At 32.8% G+C, this 13,122-nt stretch overlaps 2 protein-coding genes across 6 annotated transcripts; one reads left to right on the plus strand and one right to left on the minus strand.

Moving 5' to 3' along the window:
* Positions 1-347: 347 nt before the first annotated feature.
* On the plus strand, positions 348-7,491 carry LOC107886692 (probable pre-mRNA-splicing factor ATP-dependent RNA helicase DEAH9). Of its 3 annotated transcripts, none has more exons than XM_016810744.2 (23): positions 348-594; positions 683-827; positions 958-1,032; positions 1,139-1,228; positions 1,452-1,531; positions 1,942-2,011; positions 2,142-2,227; positions 2,419-2,500; positions 2,663-2,758; positions 3,203-3,308; positions 3,750-3,796; positions 3,893-3,976; positions 4,073-4,126; positions 4,576-4,676; positions 4,771-4,861; positions 5,107-5,271; positions 5,515-5,604; positions 5,714-5,785; positions 5,900-5,998; positions 6,170-6,256; positions 6,496-6,549; positions 6,725-6,804; positions 7,080-7,491. In XM_016810744.2, exons 1-23 carry the CDS (start codon positions 491-493, stop codon positions 7,225-7,227), a joined length of 2,106 nt encoding a protein of 701 aa, XP_016666233.1. In that variant the 5' UTR covers positions 348-490; the 3' UTR covers positions 7,228-7,491. The 3 variants fall into 3 exon arrangements, with proteins under 3 accessions (XP_016666233.1, XP_016666234.1, XP_016666235.1); XM_016810745.2 differs by having other exon boundaries at positions 2,419-2,488; XM_016810746.2 differs by lacking the exons at positions 348-594; positions 683-827 and having other exon boundaries at positions 981-1,032; positions 1,447-1,531.
* A 1,834-nt stretch (positions 7,492-9,325) lies between these two features.
* On the minus strand, positions 9,326-11,748 carry LOC107886691 (rho GTPase-activating protein gacII). 3 transcript variants are annotated; one of them, XM_041102766.1, is made up of 7 exons: positions 11,515-11,748; positions 10,813-11,379; positions 10,593-10,730; positions 10,398-10,439; positions 10,099-10,262; positions 9,805-10,003; positions 9,326-9,719 (listed from the first exon to the last, which is right to left on the minus strand). In XM_041102766.1, the coding sequence occupies exons 2-7, from the start codon at positions 11,362-11,364 to the stop codon at positions 9,510-9,512; spliced, it is 1,305 nt and encodes a 434-aa protein (XP_040958700.1). In that variant the 5' UTR covers positions 11,365-11,379; positions 11,515-11,748; the 3' UTR covers positions 9,326-9,509. The 3 variants fall into 3 exon arrangements, with proteins under 3 accessions (XP_040958700.1, XP_040958699.1, XP_016666232.1); XM_041102765.1 differs by having other exon boundaries at positions 10,813-11,430; positions 11,515-11,747; XM_016810743.2 differs by lacking the exon at positions 10,398-10,439 and having other exon boundaries at positions 9,327-9,719; positions 10,813-11,430; positions 11,515-11,745.
* Positions 11,749-13,122: the final 1,374 nt, after the last annotated feature.

Below are 13,122 nucleotides of genomic sequence, written 5' to 3' on the forward strand. Positions count from 1 at the left end.
GAAAAGCTTGGTTATTATCATGAGCAACTCTTCAAAGCTTGAGCCAATTTAAGCATTTAACAATTTTTTAATGATTGGTTTTATCAAATCCATGTGACTTATTTTCAAAAGAAATTGGTGAAAATACTCATATTTTAAATTTATAATTAAATTTATATATTTTAATTACTTTTTTGAATTTTTATATATTTTAGTTTGATAATTTTGTGTATTATTTATTTCATTTAATTTTGTAAAATTAATATAATATGTATTTCATTGGGCACTTGGGCTTATTGGTTAAAGATTTGACTTTTAGGCCGAATTTATTTAAATTTATATAATTTTTTATTGTTTTTCATAGATTTGTAACGAATACCGAATGATTGTTGGGCTTAGAAACCCTAAACCGGAGCGAGAGCAAAGCTAAATAAAAAGCCAGTTTAGTTACATCACTGAATTTTGATTCAATTTCCCTCGAATCGGGAAAAGTAAAACTGAGCTTAAAATTATGGCGCAGTTCTGGAAACCGGGAACCGAGAAGCCCCGCCTCGTCGAGGACGAGGATGGCGGTGTTATTTTCTTGTCATCTTCTTACTCTTCATCTTCTTCTGGGTATTTTTTCTCTCACTATTTTTTATTCAATTTTTGTTCTTTGATTGTTCTTTTGTCTTTTCTCTTCCTGATTTGTTTTTCCTTACAGATATGGGTATGTGAGCATTGAGAAGCAAAGACAGAGGCTTCCAGTTTATAAGTATAGAACTGCTATTCTTTATTTAGTGGAGTCTCACGCTACTACCATTGTTGTTGGTGAAACGGGTAGTGGTAAAACCACTCAAATTCCACAGGTTTTCTCTCCTTTTTCTTTATTTAAAAGTAAAATCTTTAACTGTTTACTTGCCTCCCTCTTTGTAATTTGAAGTTTATTCTGAATCTTTTGTTCCTGGGAATCTTGATTGTAATATGCTTGAATTGCAGTTTTTAAAAGAAGCTGGTTGGGCTGATAGTGGGCGTGTTATAGCTTGTACGCAACCAAGACGACTAGCTGTGCAGGTAGCTTTGAACTCCTATATGTCTGCATTTTCATCTTTTCAAGCCTTTCGTGAATGTAAATGTCTTAGTTTTTGCTCAATAATATCCATTTTAATCCGATGCACAGGCAGTTGCTTCAAGGGTAGCTGAGGAGATGGGGGTCAAACTTGGAGAAGAAGTTGGTTACACGATCCGGTTTGAAGATATCTCTAATCCAGTGAGTTATCTAATCAATCTTTGATCTTGCGGTTCTTGTCTTATTCAATTCTGTTTGTCCTTTTGAGAGGGTAATTTGTCAATGTTGCATGTTGAATGCATTGATTATAATTTTATCTTGCTTGAAAGCTCATCAAGTAAGATGGAATTTCAGAATGTTTCTGTTTGTTGTGCATGTAATTGATGTCATTGATTTTGAAGGTTATTTCATTTTGACAGTGCAGGATCTTACTAGGATCAAATTTCTCACAGATGGAGTCTTACTTAGAGAAATGATGGATGATCCTCTTTTGACTAAGTACAGGTAATGATTAAGATTAGAGACAATTTGATGTAGTGCAGATGGTGCTTCTCTTTAGTTTCATTACTTTGCTTATGCTTGATTATTCTGTGAGATTTGCCACATATTGGTTAGTTTTCATTGTTGTGCAAATGATATCATGAGCATCTCATTGTTGTTCATGCAAATTCAGATTGTCAAATTGTCAGACTACAAGTTCGACAATATTCAGCTGTGCTTGTTAGTCTGCAGGTGGCAAGGATCTTATGGATTTCTTCCTACATTTCTGCTATATGATTATGGCTCTTCTTTTTACCCTTTTTGCTACAAACTCGTTCTCTTTAGAATTTGTGAACATCAGATGGTCATATGGTGAATCATGTTCTGTTTTTGTTAGTAAGATAAAAGAGAGTGAAAGTTTATGACTTTTGCAGTGTCATTATGGTGGATGAGGCGCATGAAAGATCCATTTCAACAGACATTGTACTTGGTCTTCTGAAAAAGGTAATACTTCTAATCCTCGGTAACTGCTCTGTTGGTGGCGGTAGGAAAGAATAGGAAAATTGCAACTTTTCTGCCTTTCCCTTATAGGTCCTGTACTTTCTTAAATATTTTCTGCACATTGAAACTTCAGATCCAGAAACGTCGACCGGAGCTGCGACTCATTATATCTTCTGCTACGATTGAAGCGAAATCAATGTCTAATTTCTTCCTGTCCAGGTTTCCTTCTGCACATTTTAGTGAAGTGTCTTCTCAGTGTATAGGATTTAGAATATTGCTTCTACTCTTCAAGCTACATAAAGGTCATTTATTTGTTTTTTTATTTGAATGTTAGTTTGGACTCTAGTTAGTTGTTGAGAACCCACAAGTTTCTGATTTGACCCTAACATCTTGCATTTAATGTAAACTAGTAAAAGGCGCCAAGCATTGGAAGGTGAGGAGCTTAGACCTAGGTTGGAGCCTGCTATCTTATCTGTTGAGGTATTTTCATTGGTAGTATCATTTCCTATGCCCCTTTACAATCTCTTGCATGAAAAGAACTTTTGGTTTGAAGATGCTTGTTTGTGTGTTTTTTTTTAAGGAAGTTATACTTTAACTGATGTTCCATTTAATTTGGACTAACAAATTAAGTCTTGTTTTGCACTCGATTTTCAGGGTAGAGGGTTTAATGTGCAAATTCATTATGTGGAAGACCCTGTACGAGACTATGTTCAGGCTGCTGTTTCAACAGTGCTATTGATTAATGACAAGGTATTTTGAAGATTGTGATAAATTCAGATTTTAGTTTTATAAATGGAGACATTATAAATGTTAAGCTCTGGATGGTTTCTTGAGGCCTTTCATTGGTGCTAATAATTGTATATAGCTGCAAACCAAAAAATTCTACATATGATAAATAGTATTTTTCACTTTCTAAAAATTTTTAAGCGCCGTTTTTCTGAAACTGTTTTTCAAAGATCTAATTTTCTAGTCTTTAACTCTTTCAATGTACTGCAATAGCTGGAAACAGAACCAACATACTTCATTATTTAATAATTACTGATGTTTCAATAACTATTTGATCCTTCGCGTGAAGGCTTTCTTGGACTCATGATTTTCTCTCCCTAACCATAGTATGGACAGGTATTGTTTGATTCTTTTGATGAAAGGATAAAATTCCACTAATTTTGTCACCATATTTTATCTGTTGAGTAGGAACCACCAGGTGATATTTTAGTATTTCTTACTGGTCAAGATGATATTGATGCTGCTATTAAGTTGCTTACTGAAGAAGCTCGAAGCAATGGGAAAAATTCCTCAGGTTTAATATCGTGGCATATACTTTGGCCTTGTTTATACCTTATATACAATGAAAAGAATTTGCAATAATCTATTCATTAGATGTTATGCATCTATACTTAGATTTTACTAATATTTTATGTTCGTCCATGCATATGTATGTCTAGATGTACACGTGTTATGGGAATTCCATTACAAGTATATTTTGATACCTTCCACTACAGTGGATTTTGACCAGTTATTAATTGTCACTCTGTTTACATATGTGTTTCATGTTTAAATTACATTTTATTATCAACATGGGTCAGACAAACAATAATAAAAAAGACCCTGCTATTGAGCCCGCTTGTTTGCTCTGTGCCAACCTTGAGTGTAATATGTGGAAGTATGATTTCTTTATCTTACAACAAAATCTACTTTCTGTTGGATTCAGTGAATAATTATGCTTATATCTTCCTTTCAGGGTTGATTATTTTGCCTTTATACTCTGGACTTACACGTGCAGAACAGGTCAGAAATAGCTTTCTGTTTTTAATACAGTTGACTTCTGCAGGATTTAATTTATTACCTTTCTGGCTTTACACGCGTCTTTTTGTTTCTTTGCAGGATCTGATATTTTCTCCAACTCCTAAAGGCAAGAGAAAAGTAGTGATATCAACAAATATAGCCGAGACATCATTGACTTTAGAGGTAAGATATGTGTATTCTAGAGCCATTTGTTAAACTTAGTTTGTTTATAGAAAACTGTTGCATTCATTTCTACACTTGTTCTCATGGTTGGTGCAGGGTATTGTCTATGTTGTTGATAGTGGCTTCTCAAAACAACGATTCTACAATCCGGTATCTTCATTTCCACATTCTTTATTATGGTAAAGCAGGTGTATATTTAGGATTTTCCATGTGAACTTTATCTGGTAATGGCCACATCTTGCCTGGCATTATTTCCAAAAGAATCCATATCAATACATATCTTTTATGCTTTTTTTTACTTGAAAATTAGCTGATAATTCATCACTTTGTGGTGGTCAGCCTTTGCCCGTCTTATGCTAAAAGAAAATATTTAAATTTTTATCTTTCCCTAATTTTGGATTGAAGCATGCAAATTTTATTAATTTTGTATAATTTTCAATTTATCACAATAGTCACCAGGTTTATTAGTTCTTTCTGATTCTTGTGACTAATTTTTAAACCTCTTTCTAGAGGTTTTAGTGGAAGCCTTCTATCTCTAAATGGATTGCCTTGTCAACATTCCGGTTTAGTTGTTAATCATGTTATTCTTATTTCTCCAGATCTCGGATATAGAAAATCTTGTGGTGGCACCCATATCCAAGGCATCTGCTAGACAAAGGGCTGGTCGAGCTGGTAGACTTAGACCTGGGATGTGTTACAGGTGTTTAATCATCTCAAGAAGTTAAAAAAAAAAAATCTTTCCGATGTTTAAATCTTATTGTCTAAGACTGAATTCTTTTGATTGCTGCCACCAGATTGTATACAGAAGAGTATTTTCTCAATGAAATGTCTGTTCAAGGAATTCCTGAGATCCAAAGGTCAAATCTTGTTTCTTGTGTGATTCAGGTATTTAGATTTGTTGCTGATTTCTGTGGATATCATCTGGTCTATATCATATTTTGACAAACTTAAGGGTGTGAGCTGCTGGGCTCCAACTTTCCCTGTATATGGTGCTAAAGTGCATATGTAAACTTTAATTTTGGTCCCTTCATGTCTTTTGTGGAAAACTGACTTGGGTTTAATTTTTTATAGTATATAATGAGATATACTATGGTGTTTTAGGTGCTAATCTCTGTATTCTGATGTTGCAGTTAAAAGCATTAGGCATTGATAACATTCTGGGCTTCGACTGGCCGGCATCTCCATCCCCTGAATCAATGATCCGAGCACTTGAAGTACTTTTTTCACTTGGAGTCCTTGATGATGATGCCAAACTCACTTCACCAGTTGGTTTTCAAGTTGCTGAAATTCCACTGGTAAATAAACTTATACTGTTTCACCTAAGACTTTTGTTCATTCTTTTTTGATGTTTTATTTCCATAGTGTCTTCCACACTTTTACTGCAAGGAGAGAGATGCAATCTAAAAAAAGTAAAAAAAGAAAAAAAGAGACTTTGCCTCTTGTTTCTCTTAGTCAATATTACTTTTGATGTCTGTTTCTGTTTTCTTTTTGTCTGTTATATTTCTTAGGTGTATTCTTCACTATTATATGTTTTGCAGGAACCAATGATCGCAAAAATGATTTTATCTTCAAATGAGCTTGGGTGTTCTGATGAAATCATAACTATTGCTGCTGTTCTCTCTATCCAGGTAAGCTACTGCTTGCCCTTTTCTGTCTGTTACACTATTCAAATTTTTTTTTTTTTGCAGTTCCCTCTGTTGTACAGACCAATTCATTCTTTTCCCTTCTGCTTTGCAGTCTATCTGGTTTTCTGCTCGGGGAGCACAAAAGGAACTGGATGAAGCCAAATTGAGATTTGCTGCTGCTGAGGTATTATAACTAGCTTTGCTGGATTTCTTTCTTGATCACTTTCCCGATTTGTATTATTGTAATAACAACGTAATTAGCTACCTGCACCTGTCTTATATCATTTTTTTTTTGCAGGGTGACCATGTTACTTTCCTGAATATTTACAAAGGGTTTCTCCAGTCTGGCAGATCTTCAAAGTGGTGTCACAAGAACTTCATAAACTACCATGCCATGGTGTGTATTTTTATTTGGGCATTTTTGAGAATTTAAGATACTGTCCAGTTTCACTCCTGTCTTTAAGTACAAGAATATTGTATGTAAAGGCTTTACTTCTTTAAGATATTTTTTTTCGGCATTTCTTAAATGTTTTTTTATCTATGTTAATATATTTTAGTTATTTTACAGAAAAAGGTAATGGAAATTCGGGAACAACTCAAAAGAATAGCGCTGAGGTTGGGCATAGTCTTGAAATCTTGCGAAACAGATATGCAGGTAAATTCACACTTTGATTTAATCTTACAAAGAAATTAGGAAAAAGAGAGGTATTGTTATTTGCTTCCACTGATAACATTGGGAAAAAAAACCTTGGATTGCCATGTGCTAGATATAAAGAACTTGTTTTTTCTATGAGCACTATCTAGTCTTTAAATAAAAAATCCAATGGCTCAAATAATCTTTTATCATATGTTTTTGAACAAGAAAAATGATGCTCTGCTATGTACTTGTTGCAGTTGGTGAGAAAGGCAGTCACTGCTGGTTTTTTTGCTAATGCATGCCGTTTAGAGGTAATTTTTATCTTTAGATGAATGGTTACTTTTGTTAAATATCTTTTTTACCTATTAGAATTTAGACACGAAACTTGGGATATTATTTCTTGTAGAAACTTGTGTAATCTGAATTGTTGTATCCTACAACTTAAACTGTTATTTTAATCAAGTTTTGTTGCCTATCTTGTCAAAGGCCTACAGTCATGGTGGGATGTACAAGACTATTAGAGGTTCCCAAGAAGTTTATATTCATCCATCATCTGTGTTATTCAGGTTGGTACCGAGACTGGATTTAGTATATATCAATGCTTGTATTTTAATATTTGATTATGCTAGAAGCTCTTTGATGTTGTATTTGGCTAGAAACTTTTGGGTCATTTAGACTAACAAAATGTGCAATTTTTTACTGCACTATATTTGTTAGTCAAGCTAGCTAGGTTGTGAGCTTCTCTAAAGGCCTTTTATCTTGTTTCAAGGATTGAATTGTTTTTGCTGCAAATATTTATGTTACAATAAACTTCTTTGTTTTGTATTCTATTAACCTGCAGAGTAAATCCAAAGTGTGTTATATACCATTCTCTTGTCTCCACCGACCGGCAATACATGCGCAACGTCATCTCCATAGATCCTTCTTGGTTAACTGAGGTTGCACCGCATTTTTATCAGCAGCAACGGCACAATCCTACTATCCACTGACTGCCAGGACAAGTTGCTCAATGAAGGTAGGGAGTCAATATAATAGGAACCCTTTTTTCCCGTTGAAGACTCAGAAATCCGTCTTGAGTGGCTAAAGTATTATGGTTGTAGACAAAGAAAGAAAACGAGAATACTTTGTATACATTTTGATCATTGACTTCACATCTCCTACTATGTGGTTATATGTATGTGTTATGTTCATTTAGTTCTTTCAATCCTCTTATTGGATGGATAAATTATCTTAATGAAGTCTAGTTTTCTGAATTTTCCTGTGTACGGAGGCATTGGAATTTAGATGCCTTGTTCTTGAAGAAAACTCCCTTGAGAAGAGTTTCAGATGTCAACGCCTTCATCCGCTAAATAAAGGCACCTTGTTCATTCAACGTAGCATGCTAATCTATATTTATTTTTAAATCCTAACCTAAATAACTCAAGCAAGTTGCTGTTAAAATTGTTTCACACTAGTTTTTCACTGGATGAAATCAATCCTGTTCCGTACAATACACGGTACAGTTTGTATATTTATTAATGGTTCGTAAACAAGAAGGTACCTGTGTGCTTTGAACCTGGGCCCCTACGGCCTTAAATTGACTCGATTTCAAAGAATCATTTGCTTTCATTCGACCTGGTTTTCAAGAACCAGTGGAGAAAAGCTAGTTTGTATTTTCTTCAGCAACAGGGATTCTTCATGACAAAATTACAGTTCACAGTAGCCATTCTTTTACTGTTATTAACCATCGGTGATGGAAGCAGTCGTTCAATTAAAGAGAAATCCGGTCTTGTCTCAGATGGCATGGATCAAACACCAAACTCTCCTCTTTTCGGACTTCATCTTCCAATGATGATGGTGACCTGTGAGCCTACTGCTTCTTACCTTGCACAACAAAACTATGGGGGCAGCTATTCCTTTTGGTGGTTTATGGGTTATTTTTCATATCTCAGCAGGCTACAGTGTGAAAACTGGTATCAAAACCAAGTACAGTGCAACAATCATGCTCTTCTCCATGGTTCTTCAGCTTGCAAAGATTCTAAGTTCAGCCACTGCAACACTAGTAATTGTCCTAGTTTCTCTTATCACCGCGCTTGCTTTGCTAATAAGTTACTGCACTTATATAAGGTACATAAGATTTATATATAAGGTGCAATACCATATCAGAACTTCCAAAATGATTAAACTGGTGGTGTGCTGGTATTTGAGCCATGGATATAGAACATGAGACTTGACTATTTGATACGTGTCGTAAATATGTAGAAAAGAACTTGTTAGCTACACTTGTTTCCCTAATGAAATTGTAGAAAAACTTTAAATCAAACATTTGAATAAAAATTTTAAAGAAAAAAAATTCAACTTTTTAGAGAATTAAATTTAAAAATCCGAAGAATGTAAGAATTGGGAGCATAATTAAATTTTTTTTATTGTTTGTGTTCAAAAATCAATATTGTCAAATGAAAGTATGTAATCAAAATTATTTACTCTAATAATTTATTTTAATACATATATTTCATAAGCTTTTTAAAAAAATTATTTAAAAATTTTGGTAGATCTATATGTTAATTTTTTTGGTATAAAATTATTAAAAATAATATCAAAATTAAAAAATTCTGAAAAAAAGTTATGTAATGAATATAATTATTAAAATTTTATATCAAAATCAAATCAACCTTTGATTGAAAGAGTACAGCTAAATATTTAAAATTAATTATGTCATCATGGCTAAAGTATAAAAACCTCTGTAATAATATAACTTATTTTTTATATAGAAAAGTATTATAATAATATTTTAACCAAATCGATGTTTGGTTAAATTATAATACTAACTCGTGACTTAAATGTATAAATAAAATAAAAAAAGTATAACTTTTAAACTTTGCTTAAGAAATTAACTGAATAATTTTATTGTACGTTTCAGTGCTTTCGAACCCACACCCTCTTGTATTGACAATAATGCCCATGTCAATCGGACTAAAATCGACAACCGAGTTATATATTTTTTAAAAAATAAAAATTAATTTCAAAATATAAGATAATTATTTTAACGTCACTTGTTTAAAATTGAAATATTTTATCACCAATGTATAAAAAACGAACACATAAAATAGAAATAGAATTAAACACATTAAAAGCCAACATCTATATCTATTATCCAAAAAACATAAACAGTCTAGCTGCTGAGAAAATTTAAAAAGAAAAAAAAAAAGTCTAGTACATGAGATATCTGTATCTATATCTATATATCTAAATTCTTTGGGGACTACATTTCCCTAATGAAAGAGACACCACTTTAAAGCTTTAAGTTAAGATCAATAAAATCTCCTGTTTTTTCAGTACAACAATTTCCAGTTTTCAGACAAAGTGTGGCTTCAGCTGAAGTACTACCCCTTTGCACCTCTTCAGCTGGTTGTAATAAGAAGCTAAAGAAACTCTTGTTATGCACTGGTAATACCTCAGATTCTGATGACGATTTTTGCAGTAAACACCCTTCATTGTTTTCCTTCATTAGAAAAACAAAAGTAAACCACGATGGAATTCATGCAAGAAAAACACACAGTTTTGAAACCAGGGACAAGACAAATTACTTGGAAAGGGAATTGTTTGATGATTTTGGGTAAGTCTGGTTGGCAATTTTGAGTTGTTGATGGCAAAGTAGTTGTTGGGGAGCTTAATAATGTGATGAAGGGACGACTTCCATTACCATTGCCATTTCCATTGCCACTAGGGTTATCATTAACACATGTTTTCAGTTTCAGCTCCAAAGGGTTTGTCGGCATTGGGTCTCTGATAATGGCAAAAAGTCCAGAAAAATAAAATATAAGCCAATATTTTCTTAAAATCACGAGGCTAACCATGTATTTATTAGGCTAATTAATTACCCGGATATTCCAAGGCTAAAGACACCATTGTTGGTAGACGAAGATGAAGGATCAAGCCTGGAGACTTGAGGGCGGATAGGTTGTTGAAAGGACATGCGAGACGGAGCTGCCGCCGGCCAGTTCTCGACTGGGACATTAGGCCTTGACCGCTTGGCACTCATCATCTGATTCAAAATAAGAAAAACTAGACATTGTTACACTGCACTAGACTATAAATTCTATTGTTTCATCACCTGTGTCAAATATATATATTTAGAATATGGTTAAATATTGGTTTTAATTGTATCATCTTTACTTACATTTTTTGAAGCAAATATTAAAGACGAAATCCACAGCAAAAACTACGTGAGCATGCAAAAGAAAGATATATATATTTATATAAGTAGATATTTAACAAGAATTAAAAAAAAGAAAGAAATCCATATAGTAGATTTATGGTTTATTAAATAATGGAGAACTAATTATATGTATAATTAAGACAAGTTTACACTTACCTTGTCTTCCTCAGGCAAAAGTGTTGATATGTAACAAGGTTTTTGGTTTGAAGGGGGCTCTACATGATGATATACCCCTGTAGATGATGATGGGGTTGTTGATGAAGACGATAATGTTGATAACGGGAGAAGATCCATCTGTGTTTGAATTCATGCATGTCAATGGTTCAAAAAAGACTACAAATATAAATATATAATCACGAATTTAATAAGAACATACCATTGAAAGATGGTTCCTTTGCAACATCGTATGACCGGATCCGTTTGAAAGAGGCATAGGGAATGAAAAATCAGCAGCCATTTTAGGAGCTGGTTCCTCAGATGAGCCCCAAGAAATCGGCAACAAGGTTTGTTCAGGCAAATATACGCCTGATCCGTTAATATAGACTCCTTTACCAGGACCATTATTACCACCTACATTTCCACATGATCTTAACTGTGAACTACCATTGCAATTACCATGAAGGGCAGCCATTGAAGGTGGTGGTGAACTTGGATGATGATGATGGTGATGATTATCAGCGAGAAAAGAAGCACTTCTTGGCAAAGAAGGGTAAAAATTGGGAAGTGAAGGAACTAAAGATGATGATGTATGACCATCTTTTTGCTCTTGTTCACGCAATATCTTCTCAAGTTCAGCAACTCCAGGTCCTCTTTTAGGGATCCTTTGTTTCTTTGCCTTCCTTAAACTAGAGCTTTCATAGTCACCACCACCACTGCCATTAGCCATGTCTCGAACACCAACGATGTTGCTTGTGTTGTTGCTGCTCATCTATTTCTCGTTTTTCTTGTTTTAATCAAACAACCAAAATTGATTTTTTCTTTCAAGATCAGAAATCTAAAAAGGAGAAAAACAAAATCATTCAAATAAAACGGGATGTAAGGAAATGAAATCTCAAAAGGTGGAGTTGAAACAGCCTACCTATGCGTAATGAAGAAGTGGCATTAAGGAAAGTCCGCCCATGTTTTAAGCAGATAATAGATCTTAGAAAGAGAAAAACCAAAAAAACAATACTATGTTATAAAAGACAGGCAAACAGGAGAAACTTAGTTCGATTTTCCGAGATTTTATGAGAAAAAAAATGTTTTGTTTGTACGAAAAAGTTGAGAAACCTAGCAATCATCGAAAGTTTTTTTTTTTTTTGGGGGGGGGGGAGGTGGGTTTGGGGTTTTGTTCCTGAATTTAATAATTTGGTTTCTTCTTTGTCACTTGTCAATATATAATATGAACATGAAACTGTCCTTGTTGTTGATGAATGTCCATGCCTTATGTGTCTCAAAATCTCTGAAAATCTTTACCATTTTTATGTGCAGTTGTTGGGGAGTTTTTAAATGCCACTGTCCATTTAGAGTAACTATTTGCATGGAATTTAAAGAGTTTGTTATGGGCCCCACTCTATAACATTAAGACATTGGCTGCTTCATATTGGTACTTTTGGAATTATTTACCTCTACACGGTAATTTAACTATTTTAGCATAAAAACAGTTGTGGTGGTGAGATTAAATATCATAATTTGAAATAAAAATAAGTTAAATGTACCATATTCATCCAAACTCACCCTTAAATGCACCGTATTGTACCCCACCGTTCATCTAAACTCACCCTAAATTTTACTAACAAATAGTAAGTATAGTAAAAAATCTATATTTTTTAAGGTTATAATATATACTCGAATTTTAGAGATAATATTATTTAAAAAAATTAATTATAAATCTCAAATATAAATTATAAAATAAATATAAAAAAACATTATTGCCTTTTAGCATTCAATGATTAATGTTTTTAAACTCTCACCTTTTGTTATTTAAATTTTGTTATGAATAAAAATTTTGAATGTTAAAATTTTCAATAAAATAACTTTTAAATATACTTTTTCAAAAAAATAATTAAAATTTAAATTTAAACATGAAAATGATGTATAAGTTTTTTTATATTTTCTATTATAATTATATATATTTAAGGTATTTATAATTAGAATGAATCTAATGATTAATTCTCCGTGTTTTGTAAGTCCATTAAGAGGATAGATGCCGACAATAAATTTTAAAGTTATGCTTCATACCTACTATTAGTTAAGGTAAAAAAGACAATAATTCTTACCATCTTAATTAACTCCCGTAATTTTTCAAATATATTTTTTATGATTATATTTAATTTACTTCTTAAGAAAAAAATGGAAAACCGTATGATCCTTTCATCAGCGAATCCATTGTATAAATTGACATAAAACAGGAATTTAAAGCACTTGATTTAATACTCATAATATATTTACTTTACTTATCTATATTCAATTTTTCACATCCTGCTTTAATATTTGAGAATTAAATATAGTTTAAAGAGCTTTTGTTTAAAATAATTAAGATTTAACAAAATTTAAGGAAAGCTTCACTGGAAATGGCATGGAAAAGACACTAGAAAAATGTGGTAATAAATGAAAGAAGAGAAAAAAGGAAATACCAGGCTGGCACACTTAATGAAAAAGCATATATTTAGTATCAAAATTAAATATTAACCCAAATAAAGTGAGC

This window comes from Gossypium hirsutum, chromosome D10 (assembly GCF_007990345.1).
Source record: "Gossypium hirsutum isolate 1008001.06 chromosome D10, Gossypium_hirsutum_v2.1, whole genome shotgun sequence".
NCBI lineage: Eukaryota > Viridiplantae > Streptophyta > Magnoliopsida > Malvales > Malvaceae > Gossypium > Gossypium hirsutum.

What these genes read in the sequence shown, in the direction of transcription:
- LOC107886692 (XM_016810744.2), top strand. Translation starts at nt 491, where the DNA reads ATGGCGCAGTTCTGGAAACCGGGAACCGAGAAGCCCCGCCTCGTCGAG. An exon ending in TACTTGGTCTTCTGAAAAAG is followed by an intron (nt 2,012 to 2,141) that starts GTAATACTTCTA and finishes TTGAAACTTCAG; the next exon opens with ATCCAGAAACGTCGACCGGA. An exon ending in CTGCTGTTCTCTCTATCCAG is followed by an intron (nt 5,605 to 5,713) that starts GTAAGCTACTGC and finishes TCTGCTTTGCAG; the next exon opens with TCTATCTGGTTTTCTGCTCG.
- LOC107886691 (XM_041102766.1), bottom strand. Translation starts at nt 11,364, where the DNA reads ATGAGCAGCAACAACACAAGCAACATCGTTGGTGTTCGAGACATGGCT. An exon ending in TTTTGCCTGAGGAAGACAAG is followed by an intron (nt 10,440 to 10,592) that starts GTAAGTGTAAAC and finishes ATGCTCACGTAG; the next exon opens with TTTTTGCTGTGGATTTCGTC. An exon ending in TCAAACAATTCCCTTTCCAA is followed by an intron (nt 9,720 to 9,804) that starts GTAATTTGTCTT and finishes TTTCTAATGAAG; the next exon opens with GAAAACAATGAAGGGTGTTT.